We start from the raw sequence: 25,665 nt of genomic DNA, 5'->3' as shown, positions 1-25,665 counted from the left end.
CCACTGCACTGAGGCAGAACAGAGAGAGGGGTTAAATTAGCAATCTGCACTGAAGACGTGGAAAAGGCTCAAAAACAACCATCCCTGTGAGTGTGGGGGTACAATCCCCTGGCTCTGTGGCCCACCAGCAGACCTGCGGCCTTCAGTTTCTGGGGTAAGAACTGATGACAATCCGGTGAATCACACAGGACAGCGTCCACCAGCAGCTAGTGAGGGGCAGCGCCGTCCCCGAGATCATGCACAAATCACCCAGCAAACTTCATACACTGCTGTATGGATGTCAGAGATAATGGCGACAACAATGATGGTGGTGGTGATGGTGACACTGTTAACATCCACCCGCCCAAACCCTGCCCAGCTGGATGCCACAGCTTCCTGGGAGCTGTCCCCATACCCAGCAGGCTCCTGCTCCCGAGTGCCCTGCTCTCTGCACCCCCAGCCTCTGCTCCCTAAGCCTGCAAGCATCTCCCCCAGCCCCAACTCCCAGGCAGATGCCCTGACCAGTTGCTTCTCTGCAGATGCTCAGCCACACCCACCCCGCACCAGGATCTAGTGAGGCCAGAGGACCAGGGGCTCTAAGCAGCTCCCAAGGCAGAAAGTGGCAGAGGGAGGAGGAAGTGAACTGGCTCCAAGGGCCCCTGCTATGACTTATTCCTGTCACCAGGACAGGAAGAGATGGCCAGCAGGGGAAGTGCAGGTAGACAGACAGCATATTTCCACTGAACCTTCACTTCTGAAAGCAGGGCAGGGGCCTCCCATCTCGGCCTGTGCCCTGCCTTGAGTAAACAATGACAGGAATGCACCCTGAGACAGCACACCTGGGGAGCTGTCCTTGTAAGCCAGATGCTCAGGCAGGGTTGCCTGCCCTTCACCCTACTCACTTAAGGCAGGCTGTTTTCTGGCCCCAGGTGCTAACAGGTGAAGCATCCTTGACCCTTTTGGGGGTATCTCCGCAGGATTCCCTCCATGCCTTGGCTGTATGTTATTTTTGATTAGGTCAGATTATAAACCCTGTCTCCCTAATTCATTTGGTTTTTGCTAGTTTAAATGAATATTTAAAATAGTTTTGAGCTAACGTATGTATGCAAAGTTTGTATTATGGTGACTTGTACATATGGTGTGTTCAATAAATTAAATCTCTAACTGTTTATTGTTAGTAAGTGAAGAAATTTAATATTGGCCTTTCCTTAAAAAAAAAAAAAAGTGACATTGCAAGGTGTGAGGGGTTGAGTCTCTCCTCGGTGCCGGACAGCACCGGATGCCAGGCTGCGCGGGCCAGAGGGAGGCCTAGGTGGCGGCTCTCTTTAAACCTGACCACACAGAGCGCTTCATCCCCTGTGCAGCCTTCACGTCTTCCCAGTCCAGTTTGATGTCTGGAACATCCTCTTCTGGCTCCGGGTCCTTTCTCAAGGCCCCGTGGGGGGACGCAACCACGATGGGCAGGGGGCCACACTCCTCCCGGAATTCTACCACGTGGAGACTCTTCTTATCAGCCAGCTGTTGGTGGGTTTCCTGGGCAAGACCAAATTGAGAACACCAGGTTGGGGCTCCGTCTGTAATTGAAAGAGCAGGAACTTCCTGCTGCTAGACTATGGTGTGGGCAGGAAGCATATCGGCTCCACTCCCCACCTCCAGCGGGGACGAAGGAAGGGCCTTGGCCTCTGGTCTCTTGCCTTCGAAACCCTCCTAATCATGTGCCATGCGGTGCTCAAAACTGATCCTGGGGGGGTGGAGGTATAGCTCGTTGGTAGAGCGCATGCTTAACATGCATGAGGTCCTGGGTTCAGCCCCCAGTACCTCCTCTGAAAAAAACCAAACCCTGAACCTGAATTTCATCATGCCCCGGCTCTAGCTACCAGTATACAGGACATGCAGGGAGAGAAGGTGTTAAGGGCCCACAGACATTTAGCATTAGATGGGGAAACCACAGGACAGACAACCTGGTTTCTTCAACAACAACAAAAATGCAAGGAAAAAAGAGAAGAGGGGAAATACAGATGAAAAGTGACTTAAGAAACACAACAAAGATTTAAAATGTATTGATCTTTTTTGCAATCTGATTCAAACCAATTGTGTAAAAACTTTTTTTTTAATCTGACAAATGGATACACTTCTATGAACACTGACTAGACGTTCGATCCTGAGTTACTGTTAATTTTTTAGGTGTGACAGTAGTACTGTCAGATACCTTTTCATCCTTATCTTTTAGAGAAACATACTAAAATATTCATGGGTGAAATAAATTGATGTCTCAGATTTGGTTCAAAATGACTGGGGTTGGGTGGGGTGGTAGAGAGAAGCAAAACTGGCTGGGATCTGCTAACTGTTGACACTGGGTAAGAGAACCATGGGGCTTCGTTATAGAAGGGAGCCACAGAAGTCTGGAAACAGGCACATGAATTCAGTAGCTGCTGTATTGATACTACATTGACATACCTAAAATATGAGATTATATTCAATCTCATGTTTCCAGACCTTATGTCCACCTTGTACTAGTCTCTCTAATTCTATTCATGTTTGAAATTAGAAGACAGAAGAGCTGATTCATTAAAAAAATATAAAATAAAATAATTTAAACTAGAGTGTCTTATAATTGATGGCACATTGCTTATACTGCTGGCATTTTTAATTTTTTCTTTTTGAGTGGCACAATGCAACTTTTTATAGCTGATAGCATTTTAGAAGAGATGATACATGGTCACTATAGCAGAAGATTCAAAATACTAACATCAAACAAAAATATCACATATGACCTATCTAAAACAAATATCTGTTACAGCAATTAAACCTCTAACAATAAGTTTAAAATTAGAAGTGCTTTTGAAGGATATTTTATTTATTATTGTATTATTCAATTATTTTATTTTGGTGGTGGGGAGGTAATTAGGTTTATTTATTTTTAGAGGAGGTGCTGGGGATTGAAGCCAGGACCTCACGCACGCTAAGCATGCGCTCTACCACTTGAGCTATACCCTCCCCTTGAAGGATATTTTAGATAGTACTAACACAGTCAGACAGACACACACACACACACACACACACACACACACACGCACACGCACATAAAGCTGTTCAAAAAAAAATCTTTTAAGCAAAGCTTTATTTTCAACTAATTTTCCTATTTTAAACAGTGAGAGCTACAATTATTCATGGATCACTTTACTCAGAAACAGCCACTGCATTCTGTCAAGGAGCCTGTCAAAGTCCTCAGCAAGTGGAGGTCAATGAATGTCTCTTGAATCTGGTTGTCTTCCTGCCCATCCAGCTCTAAGGTTCACCGTCCCTTCAAGGGACAGGCCATCCCCGCTGAGCTGGTAGGAGGGCAGCCCAGGAGGGGGCGGCCCATGCACTCACAGCCCTTCCTCCCTGCCGCTGGAGTGAAGGTGAGCTTAGCCCAGCCGGAGTGGGCAAGTGGGCGGCAACCCAGAGCTCCCAAGAAAGAACCTGGGATATTAATGTTCATAGTTCCCACTAACTCAGGTGTCCCTCTGAACTACCTGTGCAGGTGATGCGAAAACTATGACTTAAGACTGCTCTGGAGGGGAGGTGCCCTAGGGGCTTCACCCCAGTTTCAACTGGAAGGATGAAATTAGGAAATAGACCTTCTCTTTTCACTTTACATTTTTATGCTGTTGTAGCTTTAGAATAAGCAGGTGTTCTTTTTATAATAGAACAGACTGTAATTACTGGCTTTTAAAAATACTTAATTTTGAAACTTCAAATCACCCATGGAGTATTTTTTTGAAAGTTAATTCTCGTGAACTAACTCCTCAGTTGGATTAACTAACCTGATGCAGCCACAGACAACAAAGAATGCCCCGCGCTCAGGCGGCCTGAGAGCAACTCCAGGCCGGCCCGGGGCGTGGTGGTCTCAAAGCACACAACTGAAATACAGACTAGTCCTTCTGTTTCAGAGCCCAGGGAAGAGTTACCTGGCGGGAGAGCCCGTGGAAGAGGCCTCGGGTAAGGTTGAGCATGTTGATGGAGCCAGAGACCTTGGCGTACATGTCTTTGATGCCAATGAGCCGGCACATGGTGATGATGGCCCGGTGGCAGTGGAGGCCGTAGCCTAGAAAGGGAAAAACTTTAAACACCTGCTCTTCACCTGCAATGCAGGCGGCGTCACCTGCTGGCTTCGCACCTTTTCTGGCTCTGGGTATGGGAGACCCCATGATTCACGTTATGGCTTCACCACTTCCCAGCTGGGTGACCCTTCACAACGTACTTCCATGCTGATGCTTATTTAAATGAGATGTTGTAAGGATTAAAGAAATAATATATTTAATTTTCTTGAACGTATGGGCAAAAAAGCAGGGTTGTTAAGATTAACCAAGATGCCTGAAGATTCTTGGTGCCCCACACCCGTGTTAACTAAGGATCGAGGGACACATCTGTCCTCTCCCTCCTTGACTGCTCAGTTGCACCGAGCAGACATTCACTTCCTCCTTCTGGAAAAACTCTTTTGGCTTTGGTAATACACTCTGTCTTGGATTTTCTCCTAGCTTCCAGCCCGTCCTCTTCACCCTCTTGCTGGCCTCTAAATCTCAGGTGGTTTCCCTCCAGCCACTCGCCCTCATGTCTACCCGTAATCCCTTCTGCAGGAAGAGCCTTAAAAACAGAAACCACTCACTTCCACTGTTCCCCGAATTAAGATAATTAAGTGCAGTTGACCCTTGAACAATGCAGAGGTTAGAGGCACTGACCCTCTGCAGAGAGGAAAACATGAGTATAACTTATAGTCGGTCCTCCCTAACCTCAGTTTCCCTATTTCCAAGGATCTGCATATGTGGATTCAACCAACCACACTGTACAGCACTGTAGTAGGATTTACTGAAAAAAAAAAATCTGAGTATAAGTGGACCCACACAATTCAAACCTGTGTTGTTCAGGGGTCGACAGTAATAAAGAACTCCATGGCCTACAAAGCCTTCCACGACCTGACACCTCGCAGACCCATCCAGAGACACCACCCTCCTCGTGCTGGCTTTCCCGCCACAAGGACTTTGCACTTGGTGTTCCCCTCAGCCTGCTCTCCCTGCATGACCCCATCTTACCTTCAAGGTCTGACTCAAATACGTCCTCCTCAAAGAGACCTTTGAGCACACTACTGAAGGTGGCCCCCTTCCTCACTCCCCTGGCCTCCCCTGCAACCCAGCATCCTGCCTGCTGCTTTCAGACACTTAGCAGAACCTGCTTATCCGATGTTTGCCCTCCGTAGAACGTGGGCTCCAGGAAGCAGGACGTTGTCTGCTTACTGCTGTGTCCCCAGGGCCTAGCTCAGCCCCTGGCAAATGCAGGTGGGAGTGATGCAGAGGAAAAGCCCCAAGTTTAGACTCCAACATTTCGATAAGCCAGGCGGGAAACTCAGTACACACCCCCCTGCTTTAAGGTGACACATCTATAGAAGCTAAATATTTCCTGGCTTCTGATTTTTCAAGGTAATTTAATATATGCGTGGAAAAACCATATTTGGATACAAGTACATATCTAGATAAAGTGCTGTCACCTGGAACTGTCCCCTCTACTTGAAAGAGCCAATTAATTGTGGACTCTGTAACTAAGGCAGATCTTATGAGAACTGGGGACTCTGACAGCAGCAAGAGACAGGTAATAACGAGGTGGTTTGTTCTTCCACACACACAGAACGTGGGTCCATGTGTGAACAAATGCGTGCATGCATACACGTTTACAGGTGCACACACTGGAGAGAGGTGCACACGCAAGGGGTACACAGCAGACTTGGAAGGGCCTGGGACACAGACTCCACTGCCACTGCTCTCTGGGTGACCCTGAGCAAGATCCTCTCCTCTCTGCAACACCTACTTATCCGAGCTGGCGGTGAGAACCTGAGGGAACGTGTGCACACTGCACAGCACAGGACTACACGAGATGCTCCGTGAATGGCAGCTACTGTTTTGCACATACACAAAAATCCATACACTAGTGGTCACAGTCCTGCGGTCATTATTTGACTGAACTGTGACGACTTCCAGGCAAGGACTGTGTCAAAAAAAAATGCTTGTTATAATAAAAGTTAAATTACTAAATGTGTGTGTGTATTATTTACGAAATGCTTTGCTGTGCTGTGTGAGGAATTAAATACAGTCCTGCAGGCAAGTAGACATGTGCTGTGGTTAAATATCCTTGGGAACGCTGCATTCTCTACCGCCCTCTGGAAGATTCACATTGCAGTGTGTATTAAAGCCTGTGGCGTTCACAAAGACACACAAACATCTTTTTTACTTCCCTTAACCCAGTTTTCCCACTTGGCACCCCTTTCGATGTAACACCTATTAACAGCTCCTCACAGAAACAGTGATGTCTACAATGTCTCATACTGTTTATTGTAGCTTCAGAATCAGAAGACTCAACCCCAAAGCGCTAGTAATGAGCTAAAACCTGAAAAATATAGCCTTGGTTAGAGGATGGGGAAGATAAAAAAGGTAACTTCTGCCATGAAATTAGAATTGTAGCCGCCTTTCAAAAATCATTCAGACAAAAATAATGTGTCTAAAGTAACACATCCAATAAAAACATGACACAAGCTATAAATGCAACCCATTAAATTTTCTCAGAGATGCATTTCTAAAGTTTTTTTAAAAAGAGGTAAAATTAACTTGAGTAGTATATTTTATTAACCTAGTATGTTCAAAACTTCATCATTTCAACATGTAATCAATACAGTAGTATTAGTGAGATATTCCTTATTCTTTTTTTTTTTTTTTTTTGCACTACATCTTTGAGATGTGGCGTGGATCTGACACTTACAGTGGCTCTCAGAAGCCACATTTCAAAGCTCAATAGCTTCACTGGCTGTAGCTACCACGTGGGACAGCAACAGGTCTAAACCTGAATGAATGTTCAACCCAACACTTTTCCTAATGATAAACAGTTTTCATCTGGCATGTGAATGATTAACTGTGACATTAAAGCGGAAGGCAAGTTCTGGTGCACTAATATGACTGTACTATATTTGATTTTTTTTTTTCTTAATTAATTTTCTTGTCCTAGCTCTAGCAAAGTTGTGTGAGAAGCTTCGACATGGAAAGTTTAAATTCTGTGTAATGTTTTCTCTTCTGATTCAGACTTTTAAAGTCTACCTAGAGTTAGATGAAATCATTTTTACTACAGAACCACAGGTGAGACACAAATCACAATGTTCAGGAATTCTATACCTCGAGTCCACTGGGCCCACGGCTCAGCTCCCTCCCTGAACTCCTCCCACCTGCCTGCTCTCCCACAAGACAAGACGAAGGCCTATCTCTGGACCCTCAGAGCTGAGGGTGGCACCAGGTTCACAGAAGACGTTCAATAAATACTCCATGATGACAACAAATAAGCAGAACTGAATCAGCTATAAGAAAAGAACCACCTAGCAGCAGTAATGAATTCTCTAGGGGTAACTAACGTTCCCACTACAAACCGAACGACGCACTCAGTTGCGTTTCCTGTTCATAACGTGCTCTTCCCACCTACGATTACCCCTGGAACGTGTCTGTGCTCATGGCAGCCTGGGTAGGTTGACTACTTTTTATTTCCCTGAAAGCCTCAGTCTTCTTAAATCTAACTTAGGCCTTTCCATTTTGGTGTTTTCAAAATGAGTTCAGGTAAAGGTGAGCAAAAATAGAGGACAGGATGAAACTTTCTCTGCTTTATCTTCAACAAAAATTAGAAGAAATTTTTTAGTTACCTCTGGGTTGTTTCTTCATCTTGATATGAGTCCTTTTAAATCTTAAAGAAATATCATGGTATACTGGAGGGTAAAAACATAAACATAAGAAGATTAAGGATGCAGCCTTAATGTCCCTGCAGATATCACAAAGCAACTAAGACTGCCCTAAGCAGCCACCACAAGTTGGCCAAGGATAAGTAACAAACCCCGACTTCACTCATTACTAACCTTCTCAGGAGAGAAAGTTTGTTTCCACATTTTATATATTTACATGTAAGAATGTAGTAACAAGCAGAGAAACACAAAAACACCTATAGAGGTAAACTGCCACACATAGTGAAACAAGCACAACCCTGCAAATTTTAAATGAAAAAATTAACACTCACTTGTATGGTCTTCATATCGCTCTATGTAATGCAAATACTGAACTGCTCTGTTTTTTGCCTGAAAGAAAGCAGGAAAGCATTTTTCTTAAATTGATCGTTAGAATTTACATTTTCTCAGGGATTAAAAAAATCTTTTATAAAATGTTTTATTATGGAAAATTTCAAATTTACACAAAAATTTCAGTATATACTTCTAACAGCTGAGAATTTAATTTTTTAAAAATCCAGAAGCATAATTACACCCAAAATTAGTAATAACAATCATTCCTTAGTATCTTTTAACATTCTGTCAATGTTCAAACTTTGCCCACTGTCTCATAATTTTGGTAAGCAATCACAAGTCCAATAGAAATGATCCAAGAGAAGACAGGTACTTCTAAACCTGCTTTTTATGAGATAAGTAACCTTTGACAACAAGCCTCAGATGGTTCATATTCTTATTTTTTGTGGTTCCCATGGTGTCTAGCACAACTTACTGATATTTTACTGTTAACAAAGGCAAAATGTACATACTTTTCTGAAAGCGTCTATCCGTTCAGTGGCTTTCCCAATGGCAAAACCTTTAAAAGAAAAAGCAAAAATACGAAAGCAGGCATAAATTCGGCACAAAATGTCTTTCATCACATTTCAAGTTTCAGCTCCTACAACATTTCACAGCAATTCATCTTTCTTCTGCCCACAGAAAAACTGCTATCAAGAACGAATGACAAAGTATGACCGAGATTTGCTTTTCTGTGTTGGGGCACTTTGGAAACATTACATTTGAACATACATATGAAATCCAAGGTTAGATACATAACATTATCTTTTATAAATTTCTAGATAAAACTAAATGTACTCAATAATAAAAAATAATAACCACACCAAATTAATAAGGTGAACAGTTTTAAAGGTTTTTTTTTCTGAAAATAGATTTAAAATAACCAGAAAGGTTGGGGAAAAACATACATTGCTATAGAGTAAAACCATGATTTCACTCAAACTTTCAAATTTAACTCAGATTTAAATTAACCAGGAAGTAAAAACAGTGATTCGTGAGCTTGTAAATGCTTAACCCTGTGAAATGAGATTTATCACAAGTTAATGGAAATGAAAATTCTGCCATTGATACACTTGTAAAACTACAGCAAATGGCACGTACAAGCAGCTCACTGTTTTTGTAAGTAGTAAAAATGTGGGAAAAACATAAATTTCAGCAATAGTGAAAAAGTTACAACAATTATATTTATCCATACAATGGAACACAACCTAATCAATACAAAAAAATGAGGGGGAATTTGTTTTCACTAGTATATAAACCTCTGGCTATAATACTAAGCAAGAAAAGCAAGATATAAAATTATGTATATAATATGATCCTTTTGTATAATTAAAAAAATATATATATTGTCATATATATGAACACAGAATTTCTGGAAAGATACAAAAGTAACTGTTAAGAGTAGCTTCCTTTGTGGGGGAGGGTATAGCTCAGGGGCAGAGTGTGTGCTTAGCATGCACAAGGTCCTGGGTTCAATCCCCAGGACCTCCATTAAAATAAATGGATAAATAACAAATAAGCCTAATTACCTGCCCCCTCCACAAAAGAGTAGTTTCCTTTGGCAACATACAACTATATATATTAGTTGTTTATAAAGTGTCAGTAAGGATTTAAATAAGCAGTTTTCCAGTTTTCTTTCCCTTCCACATTCATGTATTCATTTCAAAAACAGATCACTATGGAAACTTCACAGAAAAGTGTAAAGAAGGAAATTTAAATGACTGGCAAACATACTACTTAAACATTTTTAACCTTTTCAGTGTATATCCTTCCAACCCTTCCAGTCTTTTCTTTGCATATAATCATACCTTTTTTTAAAAAACATTGGAATTATTTCTTTTATAAGGGCTTTTTGTTTGTTTGTTTGTTTGTTTGCTTGTTTGACTTACCATTATTTTGTAAGTAATTTTCCATCATTCTCTAACGGCTACAGATATTACAATGTATGGCAATTCTCCTTTTGTGACTATGCCCCTATTGTTGAACATTTAGTGGTTTTTTTCTCCCCTAATCTTTCTCTATTACACATAATACAATAGTGTCTTGAGCCTTTTAAAAGAGCCACTGTCCTCACAGGAAAAGGTGGATGTAGGAAGATCTTTCTTTTCCCTCTAAGGGATTACGGGGTTTTACCACAGGGTCTGTGAGCCCAAACCACTAAAAGATTTCATCAGTAGAAAAAGTCTGAGTACCACGGACTCCACAGCTGAGCCCAGGCGCTGCGTGTCCTCCACCTCCACCACCAGCCCCTCACACATCATCGCCCCCCACTCACCTGCAACTCCCCTGCCATTCCCCACAGCGACCAGGACACGGACTGACTTCTTCCTTCCCTCTTTTGCTGTCATGTTGAAGACACTTCTCACCTAAAAGACAAAATGTTTCATAAATATCACACCTTAAGAAAATTCTGAAGGAGGGAACCGGAATGACCTCCTCACACAGACACAGGCACAGGTAGTAAACAGGCAAATTATCCTCTGATTCCACAAGCGTGAACAGCAAACTGTCTCCAAAGGAAAACTCTAACTGGATTGTTCCTTCATGAGTAAAAAGGAAATAAGACATTCTCTTCTTACGTCACAGGGTTGTTAGAAAGTTTGAGCGAGGTAACTGTGAACTCAATGCACCCTGTTTTAATGACTGTACCACAAGAAAGAAAAAAAAGTTGCTGATTAAACTGGAAAAAAAAGACTTTGACATAGTTTATAACTAATTAATTATAAGACACTTCAATATCAGACATGTTTATGAAAAAATGTGCATCTTAGAAATGATAAAATGCAGTGTACAGAAATAGCAGGGCTGGATCTCTAGGCTAAGGTTTAGGCTCAACTGAGAATAGAAAATCTGGAAAATACCTGCTTATGAACTACAAGAAAACCTGCTTTGTTTGTGTGTATGTGAGTGTGTGTGTGTATTTATAAATTTACCAAGAACTATGAAACTCTTAACAAAACTACTTACATGGCAGCCCCTTAACCAGAAAATGAGGTTAAAGAAAAGGGAGCCGACTCCTGTGGCTAATCTTATAGGAAATCACCCACACAGATAAGAATTCTTCAAAGGGATTAACTTCCAAAGGGTATAAACTGAGACTCAAAGACATAAAATACTTGTAAGCATATTTTAAACTCGGTAATGCAATTGATATTAAAGAAACAATATACACATTCAGTCACAAACTCAATAAATGATGATTCCATATGGCATTTAACACTAAGAATGCAGCACTAGCTCAAAGGGAAGCTGACCATTTTAGGAAATCTGCCGATTCTGTTATCAGCAATACCTGAAGTTGCCTTGTCATGAGACCTCACTTGGTGGTCCCTTCAAACTGAAGCACTCATAAGAGCCAATATCAAATAATCAAAATTTCATTGTTTCCTTACCCAAATCAGCTCTGCAGCTCAGAAAAAAGTCACGCGCCATAGGCTTTTCCTCACTGATCCTCTTGCCCTGTCCCCACTCCACCCACCCCAATTTCTCCAAAGGTTTAACTGGGTATTTAATTCAGCATGCCTACCTCAAGTATCCTGGTATCAAAATCATCATATGTTTCTGCAGGGAGAAAAGAAACAGGTATACAGATGAATGTGTCCATACAATTAGTTTATGAAAGCATTTTTTAAACACAGGCACCATCAACAACTTCATTTTTTTAATTTTTAAGTCAGACAGGAAACGACTTTTAAGTAAGAATCTCAGATCTTTTGGTGCCACTCCCAAGGCCACGCCCTGGTCCTCCATCATCACCAGAAACCGTTCCACCACTAAATTCACACACTTGGCCACCATCTTCCTGACTGCATCCTCCTACCCCTCCAGCTCTCGCTCAGTGACTCAAAGGTGATGGTTCTTGGAGCTCCGCAGCATCTCCAGACTCTTGACCACTGTTCCCCTTCCCTATCACCCGCTCTGGTTTTCCAGCTTCTCCCATTCAGTTGAGACACCACAATCCAACACTGCCACTAGGTCTTGCGAATGTCCTCAGCTCCCTCCCCTTTTCCCGTCTCCACCACACTATCCAGGACAGAATCAGTGCAGCTGTCTGGCCACACCTGAACTGCTGGAGAGAGTCAGAGCATAGTACGCCACACTTGGGCCACTAAAATCTCATGGTCTCCAACTCAGTCAAGTCCGCTCTGCTGCCTGATGGCCTTTTATGTCCTTTTCAGTTAGGTCTCTCTCCACTCACCACAGCAGACATTTCAAACACTGTGTTCTCTTACTTTTATTAACGTTTCACTATAGAAAATTAACTAGCATAGACAAAAATAGAACAGCAAAGTGAGAGCTTATGTACCATTAGCCGTCAGCTTCAACAATGATCAGCTCTACCCAGTTATTCCATTCCACTGGGTAACTGTGAGCCAGTCGCAGATCCCCACCTTTTCATCAACATATTCTGGCGGCCACTCTCACCAGTGCCCTCATCTCCTGCTCACAGATAACTAACTGAAGTTTCCAGAAAGACAGCAACACACCCCTGCCCCACACACACTTCCACTACCCACCGGATAGGCTCACCCGACTCTGCCCCCGACCTTTCTTCTGTCACAAGTTCATCCAATTATCTACTCTCTGGATCTGGGCCCTTACTTGGGACTTAAGTTTATGTGTTTTTTTTCTCTCCCTCTTGTGTCTTCATTTTCCCAACTGACGCATTCTGCTCAGTCTTAAGCATGCTGGCTTGAGTGTCTCTGTCTCAACCTCCCCTCTCCTCTTTAAGCCAAACTTAAGAAAGCTGCCAAACTCTTGTCTATCTCATCGTCTCCTAGTCACTGATGAGAGTGAATGTTTCATGTGATTTTTACTTCTTTACATTCTCAAGAAGTGGGGGGATGGCTCTGTTTTCTAACTTGGTCTGACAAATATTATCAATTTTTATTTCACGTGTACTTTCATGAGGCTTACTGACAACTACCTGGTTTATCTTCTGTTATTAAAATAGCACTCCCAAGCCATGCTGTTCCACAGGTATCCCACGGCCAGTTGTGTTTGGGAAACTGCATCCTACAGGTGACTTGTAGAGATCCAAAATGCACACCACCGTGTTTAAAGACTCTGAGAAGTCACACAACAAAGACGCCTGAACATGGTGCTTTGCATCCTGTTTGTGGAGTACTTCTTTGTTACAGGCTTCTAGTATTCCATAAAAGGTGGGTAATAATGTGAAGTTACTTTAATGATGCTCAAATCCTTTTTTGGAAAAAGGCAATCTAAACAGACAAGTAAATAAAATCATACTAAAGAATCCCAGAAATAGGGATACCCTCTCTGTCACAATGGTAAGCAAAATGAGGATTCTGTTACCTCCACTGGGACCAGGGTCAGGGGGGCCAAGACTGATGCCTCCCCATGAGTTTCCACTCCATCCTCGCTCCCGTTTAACCTTCATCTTCCTCTTCCGGTCCCATTCTTCTCTCTGCTGGATCATCTCCTGCTCTACCTTCTCCTGCTCTTCCTTGCTTCTTTGGGTAATGGTCTGCACAGTTCCATCTTTCATAAGAGGGACATTCAGACCAGGCCATAGGAAGCCACGACGCCCTGAAGATTTAAAAACATACATAAATAAGACTTTTTTAAAAGCATTCATTTCTTGAGTATTAAAATGCCGGGCAATGGGTATACAGATAATGGTATCACTGGTGGGAGCTTAAACTAACATAATCACTTTACAGGCAACTTGGCATTGTCTATTAGAATTTCACACGTACCCACCCTAACACCTAGTAATTCCACTTCACAGTATTGCCTAGAAACCCATTTCCATACAGGTGTGAGGCATCTGTGTGCTTGGACAAGGGTGTTCACTAAAGTGTTATTTATAAAGGAAAAAAATGGAAACAATCTAAACGTCCAGCAATAGTGGAAGAGTTAAATGAACTATGGCACAGCCAACCTATGAAAGATTCTGCACTAAACTCAAAGAATGAGGTAGCTCTACAGGGTCTTATATGGAACAATTCCCAAGACCTATTATTAAGTGAAAGAAGCAAATTAAAGACAATATGCACCATATAATTTAATTTTTTTTTAAAGAAAGTATACATTCCTTTTAGGGTATTTATGCATATAAAAGCATTAGAAAATGTCACACGGGAACACACCAAAATGAGATGAGTGGTTTCCTTAGGGGAGGCGACTGGGATTGGAGGAAACACAAAGGCATCAAGGGTGACTTGAGGCTTCTCTGTAGTCTTTGAATTTTTTTAACTGACAAAGTATACATACGTGATTGTTATAGTTTTTTTAAATGTTAAAAAATGAGATACAAGGTAAGTCACAGAGAAGAACATCTAATTGAGGAAATGTCGATTCAGATATACTATACTATTTTAATTCTTCAAAAAAGACAAGTATAAACAATCATGTGTTCCAGGAGTCAGCAAAGTGAAGCCCATGGTCTAATCCAGCCCATGATTTATTTTTGTAAATAAAGTTTTATTGGAACACGGCTGTGGCCATTCGGTTATGTACTGTCTATGACTGTTCCTGTGCTACAACAGCAGTTCAATAGTGGTAACAGAGACCATGCGGCTCACAAAGCTGAAAATGTTTACTACTTGGCCCTTTTTAATGCTTTATATCTATTTATGAGTGCTTTGTATCCTATTTTTCAGTTTGCCAATTCTCCAGTTATTCCGTTACCTACCACTGAATCATAAGTTCTTTGAGGGCAGGGACTTTCCAGCAGATGCCACAAGGGCACTTCAGATACTGAATGAATAACTAATGAATGAATCCCTTTCTATGGGATTTTTCTTCCCCTGAATCATGGGGCAATAAGCCATTTGGTTGGATTCTAAAAATCCAGATCCTAGTGCTCTTCATGAGAAATGTTTTGATGCTTCTAGTTTATAAAACATCTATAAAATTTGGAGGAAAAAAAATCTTAGAAAGCACATTAGCTGTTTTTATAAATAAGTTTACCTTCACCGATGATCTGACCCCTGTTCAAATCCTTTCTTCTCTTCTTCTTAGTTCTTTTGCCTCTTCCTTTTCTTGCTCCGGCTCCGCTCTCTGCTAAAGCACCTTTCCACAGCTCATCGGCTGTCACTGTAATGAAATAGGTTTTTAAAGAAAAATTTCAAGCAATGATCTATGGTCCTCTGTTGAATTAAAAATGCCAGAAGAAGCCAGGTTCACTTGCATCATTATGGCAATGAAAGCAAAATTAAAACATTCTTGGCACATATCACATGACTGCCCAAGACAAGGTGATTCTACTCCTCTCCTGGACTATGGACTTCCCCCACAAAAGACACTAGCATTTAAATCCCAGTTACTTCCCAGTCGATTTGTCTCCCACTTTATCAGCTATGTTACAGGTCTCTTTCCTGCCCTCTTGCCTCTGTTATAACTATTAAGATCATCAATAATTAGTCTTCCTAAGTACCAATCTCTTAGCCCAAAGAATCAACACTTCAGTTTGAACCCACAAATCTTAATAATTTAGATGGCTTGCTCTATTCTGCAAATTCCCTAAACATCTCTGTATATCCTTCAAAATGAGATGCCCAAATTCACCTTCAACTCTAATTATAAAGTCTAACCAATATTTGGGAAAGAATGAGTATGGAGGGATCTGATAGTTAATACTTGCAAGTGCATATATGTTATTTCTTAAATCACAGTTGTCTTTTATTTTATGTATAAACCCTGACACTGCTGATTTATCTATCAATTTCTAGGATCCCCAAATCTTTTTATAATATACATTTCAAACAGTATTTTCCCCTTTATACTTGTGGACTATTCAGATTCTTTACTTTTGAACACTTCTGAATTTTACTGGTGTAGCTACATTTATTAGATTGATTGATTTTATTATAGTTTAGCCTTTATTAGATTGAAATTGTCCTCACAAGGACTTCCAGCCTTTCACAGTATCACTAATTGATTTTATGACCATAGATTCTGTTCCATTACCAATTTATTTAATAAAGAATCAGAGCCATACAAATGTTGTACTAGTCAAAACTCTGTCTATATGCCTGGAATACTAGACATGTTCTGGAAGTCAAATGGGTATCTTCAATCTCCTTCTCTTATGAGCCCTGAGGGTTTGAAAATTCTACCTGCTTGCTTCCTGAAAGGCCTTACCTTGATCCTTTGGGTAGACAGCATGAAAGGGGAAATGTTCTGGATTTTACATATTTTTTAATGCTTTGTATCTATATAGTGTCCTATTTTTCAGAAGACCCACATATTATTAGAGCTGATCTTTATAACTGAAGCTCAGCAGAGTAAGCAACCTTCCCCATCACATGCTGCTTTGTGTATCCCTGATCAGAGCAAAGGGTTAAGCTCAAACTTTAGATTGACACTGACTCATTTAAAAGAATCACAAGCTTAAAATAAAACTACCAACCTCAAACTAAACTCTCACTGAAGATTGATTGTCTTTCTTAACTGCTTAAAAATGATGGTCTATAATCTATAAATGCCATCAAAAACCTGAAAGTTCACAGTGAAAGCACTTTTAATGGGGGCATAAGGAAGTCAATCAATTACAGTGTTTCTTCACTTAGAATAAGAGAATCACTCATTAAGACTAAAAGGAATTCAATTTTAAAAGGAACGTGATGTTGAGACAAAGATGTAAAAGACTAAAGAGTTTAGTTCATTTTTAATACATTATAAGAGGACAATAAAAAATCTAACTACATTTAAAGATAGCAATTCATATGTCAATTTTTGAATGCCATTCTGCTATTAAAAGTGGTTTTAATTTTTTTCCAGATTATAACAGAATTTTTTTTAATCTGGAAAATATAGACAGTATAAAGAATATTAAAAAAAAATCCCACTACCACTGTTAGATCAGAATGTACATTCTATCTTTTTCTTTATTCATGCATGCATACAAAAGTATATTTATATTTTGTTTTAAAAATTGAATTATATATGTATAATTTTGTATCTTTTTTATTTAATATATTACATTGTAAGCCTTATCTTACATTCTTAAATATTATTCATAAACATAATTTTTAATGACTGTAAGTTGAATTAAGTTGTTTTGACAGAGGTTTTACCTCTTTAACATCAGGACATAGTGATCTAAGATTCTAATTAACCTAACATGCTATTTAGAATAGATTTACTATTATTTTAACTTTTATTTCATTTTCTGGAAGGGCATAGGTAGTTTAATACATATACCTGTTAATTACCATAGTTATGTAAAATGAAGTTCATGTTTACACACAAATACACACACACAATCCACTGTTGCACCCAATCTGATACACTGAGATCTCTCTCTAAAGCATGCTAAGTAACACTGCTTGCTAACTTGGATCAAAGGGATTTAAATGTGGACCCTCTATGGCAGAGGGACAGATTTACAAGTATGATGTTAAGTAGTCTTAGGAAGTCTTAATAAGTTTTGAAAAGTTACGTTTTTTTAATTTCTTGGAGGAGATTTAGAAAATCAAAGACTATTTCCTGGTGAAATAGCAAAAACTAGCCCTATGCTAGTTTTAACTGAGTTCACCCCCCTTGACTTGGGAGCAATAAACTCATAAGGGTACAGAGTCCCATGACTGAGGAAGAACGCAGGCTAATGGAGAGTCAGCGGAAGATGTGGGACAACAGTGGAGGGACCAGGGTCTCAGTGGGTAAGGGGCATCTCCAGAAAAAGAAGAGTTAGAAAAAAGGCCTTTCAGGGCAGGGAAAAGACTATTTTTTAAAAAGCCTGTAAGTTTGATATACCCCCACTAAAGCACATTGGGACTAGGGGCTCCGAGGAAGAGGGTAATGGCTCCAACTCCACCCACCTCTCTTCTCTTTGCACCAAAATCTACAGATACAAGTAAGCCTGTATTGCTTGCAATCCTCCATCATCAGGTCATTCTGCATTCTGCATTGCTGCACAAATGATCTAGTTACTACAATTCTTCCAGATTAAAGTGATCTGTACCCACACAATGAAATACTCCACAGTTATAACGCTGCACTAGAGAAGCCCGTGTACTGACACGGGAAAATGTATAGCACACTGCTGCGTGAAAAAAAGTGGCAAATCCAAGATTTCAGGGTAATAGGATTACAGGTGATTCTTTTTCTTTTTGAATGATATATAATCCTAATTTCCCTTAATTTTCCTAATCCTGAATTGTGGATTCAATCTCCATTTTTTTATAAATTTCAGTTCAGATTGGACTCTTGCAAATACTATTTCAAGTAGCAGTAGTGTTAGCAAAACAGCATCTACTTAAAATTAACTTTTCCTGATTAGTCCTATCTCCTCAACTAAAGTGCAACTGAAAACAGACGTCAAGTATATTCTTGGTGTGAATCTAAATCAGCAGGGATTTGGGCCACAATTCAATACTCTTTAGACCTCAGGTGCCCCAAATAAGGGGTTTAAATTAAACCAACATTCCCGAAAGTATATATAGTACAAATACGACTGATAGCATGTGAGATGATTCTAGGAGGTGCACAAAGGAACATTTTTATTTTAATAGGATAGGCACACCTCGGGGATTTTGTAGGTTTGGTTCCAGACCACTGCAACAGAGCGAACATCACAATAAAGTGAGTCACACAAAGTTTTTTGGTTCCCCAGTACATACAAAAGTTATGCTTAGTATGTTCATGTATAACTGAAAAATTGTGCTCTACACTGGAAATTGACACATTGTAAACTGACTATAACTCAATTAAAAAAATTACACCATATGGTAATCTTCAGTGTGCAACAGCATTATGTCTAAAAAACAATGTACATAAACCTTAATTAAAAAATAATTTATTACTAAAAAATGCTAACCTTCAGTAAGTCATAGTGGTAACACCAAAGATCACTGATCACAGATCATCGTATCAAATACGATAATAGTGAGAAAGGTTGAAATGTTGCCAGAGTTATCAAAATGTGGCAGAGACACAAGGTGAGCAAACACAGTTGGAAAAAATGGTGCAGATAGCTTTGCTTGGCACATGGTGGCCACAAACCTTAAATTTGTAAAAAAATGTAGTATTCACAAAATGCAACAAAGCAAAGTGCAATAAAATGAGATAGGCCTATACATCACACACTAATCTCTGAAGTGTTAATTCATTCAAGGAGGAAAAAGAAAAAGAAGAAAAATTAAGGTGCAAAAAAACTAAGATACACCTTCTATTTCCCTGTTTCATGAAATGGGAAGTTTGTGACCAGTCTACGTACATTTAGTGAAGAAACTGTAGGATCTATACTGTTGGCCCATCAAGTTACTGGGAGAAGAAATGCAGCATTGGGTCTGTAACACACGGGTCAAGCTGGTAAAATGACAGTTGTTTCTGGTTCCTGGAGATGGCAAATGGCCTGAAGGGAGATGGAATAAAACTTTTGTTAGAGGCTCCATGCCTGTGGAGAAACACTGCCAGCATCAAATAATTAACTGTTACTAATAAAAATAAGTCACTAAAATTCTGAACTTTAAAGAATCCTATTTTGAGGACAGTCTTTCTTTAAAAAATAAAACAGAACTTTTGTAGGCTGGCTCAGATGACACAGTGAAGTCTCTCTGGACCTATTAGCTCATTTAGTAAATTACTCAATTAGAAGTAAATAGAAAATACTGGTTTTTCATTTTAAATAAATTCACGTCTTCAATACTCATTCCAAATCCCATAAGCATAAGCTGGACACATTTTAGCTTTCCTTGTAACCTCCTCAATCTTCAACAAATATCAAATGCACATGAATTTATTCTTGCACCTAAGAACTGCAATTTTTGATGCATTTCAAGAGTGTAAAAATCACTACCATCAGATTTAGAATTCTTTTTTTTTCGCAAAAGACCAAAATACTACTCATAGCTAATAAAGTAGTTAGCCTAAAAAGGTCCACTTACCAAAAGTAGAAAGATACCAACTTAAGAGACCAGAAATAATCTTTTTTAATGTACTGTTACTACAAATGAGTTTGCTTAAACTGTGTTGTGCTTTTTAAAACAGGAGATGGCAGCCGCTTCTGCTTAAATCACATTCTGAAGTTCAGTTACAGATGATCATCCACCAGGATCAGTTACCAATTTTACTCTGATCCTTTGACTCCTTATTAATTTCAGACCATGAAGTTTTCGTCTCAGTAGAATAGCTATGGAGTCCACAGAGGGCCAAGCCCAGGAAGCCCCCTTGGGTGGACTTCTTCAAAGACACAGAGTCGGCCCTTGAAGGTTTAACATCAGTGTTTAATAGTTTTTATCATAAAGAATTTCTTCCTTCTAATTGAAATCTCTTCTGTTAAATCAAACTGGTTAATCAGAGATGCGTTTCAGAGAGTTTAGAAAAATCACTGCTATGTTTCTGACCAAACTGTTGTAGCCTTTAGAAAAATATGGCAATAGGTACAAAGAAAACGAAGCCATTCTTTTTAAAAGAACAAGCAATTATTATTAATGCTTATTAATTATTAATGTGGAAAAAGAAACTGTTGTAGGAGAAAGGAAATGCAATGACAGAATACAGTTGACCCTTAAACAATGCAGGGGTGAGGGGCACTGACCCCCCTGCCCTCCAGCAGTTGAAAACCTCAATGGGGTAGTACTGTAGCACATATTTATTGAAAAAAATTCATGTATAAGTGGGCCCGGGCAGCTCAAACTCGTACTGGTCAAGGGTCAACTGTGCTACCTAGCTCAGATGTGAAGAATACATACAGAACCTTAATAATGAAAATACAGCCTACAGCTTTACTCAAAACTGTGCTTACTACTGTGTTCAGAAAAAGCAGGCGTGGAGGTGTAAGAGTTAAATCTTCAATTATTGTAACAATGTTAACAGAGAGAACAATATACACTCTATGTTTAGAAATATAACCATAAAAATGCAAAAAAAAAGCGTCACTGGAAGATGAAAAGGTGTAGGAAAAGGAACTGGTTTTAAGATCTAAACCTTTTAATATTCTTTGGAAGTACAATATTTTAAAACAGCTATCTTCAAAGTAGGGACTACCATGCCCATTTTATAGATGAGGAAACTGAGGGTCTGAGGGGGTGTCATTTGTTCATGGTTCCAAAGGCAGAAAGTGGAGGAGCCAAGAACTGTGCCGTCACTCCACCAGTCAGCACGCTCCCCTGACCCCCAGGGCCTTCTGCAGGGCATCCACTCAGCCAAGAATGCTCCTCTCTGGCCTTCCTCCCGGAAGCCTCTAGGCCCCACATCAGCTCAGTCTGGGGACACTGCCTGGCTCACAGTAAAGGGCAGAGTAAGTAGTTTATGACCGAATAAATCACCCAAACGACAAATGAACGAGTACAGGGAAAAGCCAGGGCCACCTGACCCCTCTGCTGGACCACTCAAGCAAGGTATGAAGGCATCCGGACAGCAGGGTTAACAAGATGAAAAGAGTAAGACTAAAAGTAAAGCCCAGCACAGAGAGGCCCAGAAACTCAAGGATACAAACAGAATTCAATTCTGCCCTAAGCAGAGACCACATGGAAAAGGCAGGATTTAACTGGCCAAATGCACAACATGGACTCAGCAAGCATTGGCTTCCTCTCTTTCTGGAGAGTGACTGAAGAGAGGGCTCTGCACTGCGTCAGGTAGGAGCAAAGATCCTCTACAAAGACAGTGTTTCGGCAAGGCATCATAGTATCCAAGACAGCTCAGAACCCAGTCCCACCATTACCAGCTGTGTGACCTGGAGCAAGTCACTTAGTGTCTCAGACTCACTTCACCATCTGTAAAATGGGAACAATAACTCCCTCATAAAAACTGGGGAGGATTAACCAAGATAACATACTACTGACCTGACATGCAATAATTACTCAATAAATCGCAGCTATTATTTTTTAAAGTCTTGAAATATAACAACTATAACTATTAAAAATTTGAAGAATACCCCTTAGACCTTATGTATTTCTATTATAAACAATTTACTTTATTCATTTACATTTTTAAAAACTACATAAAGTTCTCTAACATTGGATCTTATAAGGAAAGGAAGTTAGATAAATAACTCTCACCAGTGCTGGGAATAGTCTTCCATGCCAAAATGGAAGCTGTTGGAAAGGTGTTTAGGTAAAGATGCCTGGACCATAAATGACCTGTAAATTAAAAAAAAATTTTAAGATACATTTCTACATGACAAGGAACATTTTTAACACCTAAAGAATAGCAATATCTATAGAATAAAAGAACCAAGACAAGAACACGAGTAATTTCTGGGGTTCATGACCGCTTGCCCACGTAGATGATGTTGCATCACATCTTCTCCTTCACACTCTCTCTGACCAGTTACCAAGCCCTATGGATTCTCCTTAAAAATCGATTCATCTGTAGCTGCACACTCTCCCAGTCTCACTGCGCCCCTTTGTTCAGGCACTGTCCCTCAGCCACATGGTGACAGTCTCCTAACAGGTCTTGCTGCTTCCAGTCTCTCTCCCTCTAATTCACGTCTGCTGTCAGGAAGGCCTTTCTACAAGAGGTCTGGTCACCTCACAGCCCTGATACAACATTCTTTGGCTCCCTACTGTCTGCAGAACAAAGTCAGAACACCTCAGCACAGCGTACAGGGCTGCAATTTGGCCCCAACCTTCCACATCAGCCTCATCGCCACCACCCTCCCTCCACCTCCCCCGGCCACAGCAGACTTGCAGTCAAGTCTTGAACGCACTCTGCTCTTGAATGCGTTTGTGTGTCTCTGACAGGTTCTCCTGGTTTGCCTGACACATAACCTCCTGGTGAGGGCTCCCTGATTCCTACAGTGATCCCTTAGCACTCTGCACCCCTCTCTCCTCTGGAGACCCTGTAGCACCAGGTTGTAACAGTCCCATGTACCACTTCACACATGACACTGCTACAGAACAGGCTCTGAATGCATTCACCAGCAATTGATTTTTGAAAAGGATGACAAGAAAAATCACTGGGGAAAGAATAATCTTTTCAACAAACGGTGCTGGAACAACTGAGTATCCACGTGTAAAAGAACGAAGTTGGAGCCCTACTTATACTATACAGACAAATTAACTCAAAATGGTTCAAAGGCCTAAACAGTAAAGACTATAAAATCTTCAGAACATAAGGGCAAACAATCCTGACCTGGGATTTGACAACGGTTTCTTGGATATGACACTAAAAGCATAAGCAAAAAAACCCAACAACAACAACAAAAATCAGATAAATCAGACTTCATCCAAATTTAAAACTTTTGTGTTTCAAAGGACACTATCAACAAAGCGAAAAAACAACACATTGGAAGAAAACTTCTGCAAAGCATTTATCTGACAAGGGTTGTATCCAGAATGTATAAAGAACTCTTATGATTCACTAATAAAAAGACAAGCCAATTTAAAAATGGGTAAAGCAGGGAATAGACATTTCTCTAAAGAACATGTAGAAATGGCCAATAAACATTAAAAGAGACATTCATTAGCTATCAGGGAAATGCATATAAAACCACAAATTGATACCACTTCACATCCACTGTTATGAGTATAATCAAAAAGATGGATAATAACAAGTGTTGACAAGGATGTGGAGAAATAAGAATCCTCAAGCTGGTGGGAATGCAAAAAGGCGCGTTAGCAAACGATTTAGCAGTTTCTCAAAAAGTGAAACACGGAGTTCCCATTTGATCCAGCAACCCCACTTCCATGTATACACAAAAGAAATGAAAAAATATATATAAGCAAAACGCTGCACACAAATATTTATAGCAACATTAGACATTAGCCAAAAGATAGAAACAACTCAGATGCTCATCAACTGATGGATAAACAAAATGTGGTATATACATGTAACAGACTATTATTCAGCCATAAAAGGGAATTAAATACTGATACATGCTACAACATGGACGAATCTGGAAAACATTATGCTAAGTGAAAAAAGCCAGTCACAAAAGATCACATATTACATGATTCCATTTATATGAAATATCCAGAACATGGAACCTACAGAGATAAAAAGTAGATTAGTGGTTGTCCAGGGATGGAAGCAACGGGGATCTGAGGGGATGATAGCTAAAGCGTACAAGGTTTCTTTTGGGGGTGATGAAGATATTCTAAAATTGATTGTGGTGATGGTTGCACAGCTCTGGAAGTACACTAAAAGCCACTGAATTGTACACTTTAAGAAGATGAATTGTATGGCATGTAAATTACATCCCAATAAAGCTGCTACCAAAAAAAAAAAAGTTTATAAACTAGAAAAAGAAAAAAGAAACAGGCTCTGGAGCTAGGTGGTGTGGGTGCAAAAACCAGACATCCTCCCAATCTAACTTTGAACAAGTTTCTCAGCCTTAATGTTGTGCACCTTAATTCCCTCAGCTGTAAAATGGGACTAATAAAGGCATCTATCTCATAAAGGCATTGTGAAGATGAAGTAAGGAAAAATGCAGAAAGAGTTTAAGATAGTCCCTAGCACAAATAAGAGGTCATGAAAGAAAGCTACAAATAATAGCTGCCCTTTCAATGGGGCTTTGAAAAAGAAGGTGATCACAACAGAACAAAAGTAAACAATGTTCAGGTCAGATTTTCTGACAATGATTTCAAGTCAAGTTTCCCAACAAAATGAGTTACAAAAAAAATTGTTTTTCGATTTTTGTAGATCTTTGTACTTCAGAAATACGAATTCTAGATTGTGGGTTTACAATAAAACAGCGAATAGAGACGATCAAAACGATCATGAAGTGGTTCCTAGAGGTAAACATTGTGCTGGAAGATAGCAAGCATATTGCCCCTCCTCGGGCTGCAAACAAGGGGTGGGGGAGGGCAATAACATCAAAATTTCTGACATTCCAAACATCCTTCTTTCAAATAAAAGGCACTGATCAGCCCGGAATCTAAAATAACTGACACTAATCTTATTGGACTCAAGCTGGAGGACAGCTTTTTTGCCTTTTCGAGCTTCGCTGGCTGTCATCTACCTCGAACCCCGTATCAACATCACCTAATGAGCCTGCGGGTTGCGCCCGCGGGGAAGGCGATGCTTGCTTGCCACTTCCCTGCCCCTCTTAGCCGAGCACGCACGGGCCGTCTGGCGAACTGGAGGGGGCCTGGGACCACGTCCAGTCCACCTGCACTTTACAGACATCGGCCCTGAGACCCAGAGAGGGCGCTGACGCACGCAAGGTCACACAGCGGGTCCAAGCAAGACCGGAGCCGAGCGTGAGGGGCCAAGGACCGCGGCTTCTCGCTTCTGACCGCCGAGGCGTCTGCAGCCCCCGGGCGAGCCCTCGGCTCTCGCCCCGCTCAGAGCCCCTGCTCCCAGAGTCCCGGATCTCACCCGCCGACGCGCCATACAGCTCTGGGAGGAATCCCGCGGCGCGCAGCGCCGCCGCCATGGTGGAGCCCCAGGAGCGCCTCCGTCCGGGCAGCCTTCCCACCGCCTGCCGCAGCTGCTCCTCGTCCAAGGCCGGCCTCAGTCGGCGGCTGAATTCCCGAGGACAAGGGAGCCGTGCAGCTGCGCAGGCCGGGGTGAGGGACTGTCCGGACGGGCAACAGGGTGGGATGAGCCCGGCGCAGCCGCGGACAGCCCCGCGGGGGTCCTCGCGTTAGGACCCAGGGGCGGGGCTTGGGCTATTGTGGGCGTGGCTAGCTCCCCGGGTTCTCTCCAGAGTC

The 25,665-nt window shown here is 41.0% G+C and overlaps 1 protein-coding gene across 1 annotated transcript; it reads right to left on the bottom strand.

Moving 5' to 3' along the window:
- Window positions 1–1,131: 1,131 nt before the first annotated feature.
- Window positions 1,132–25,530, bottom strand: MRPS5 (mitochondrial ribosomal protein S5). The gene is made up of 12 exons (XM_010959010.2): window positions 25,331–25,530; window positions 22,069–22,149; window positions 19,284–19,421; window positions 15,035–15,160; window positions 13,415–13,648; window positions 11,625–11,659; window positions 10,374–10,464; window positions 8,572–8,618; window positions 8,059–8,116; window positions 7,691–7,753; window positions 3,933–4,069; window positions 1,132–1,512 (listed from the first exon to the last, which is right to left on the bottom strand). The coding sequence occupies exons 1-12, from the start codon at window positions 25,386–25,388 to the stop codon at window positions 1,288–1,290; spliced, it is 1,293 nt and encodes a 430-aa protein (XP_010957312.2). The 5' UTR covers window positions 25,389–25,530; the 3' UTR covers window positions 1,132–1,287.
- Between the last annotated feature and the right edge of the window lie 135 nt (window positions 25,531–25,665).

Source organism: Camelus bactrianus, chromosome 28, assembly GCF_048773025.1.
Source record: "Camelus bactrianus isolate YW-2024 breed Bactrian camel chromosome 28, ASM4877302v1, whole genome shotgun sequence".
NCBI lineage: Eukaryota > Metazoa > Chordata > Mammalia > Artiodactyla > Camelidae > Camelus > Camelus bactrianus.
Note: the sequence above shows the minus strand (reverse complement) of the source record. Positions and strands in the feature narration are given on the sequence as shown.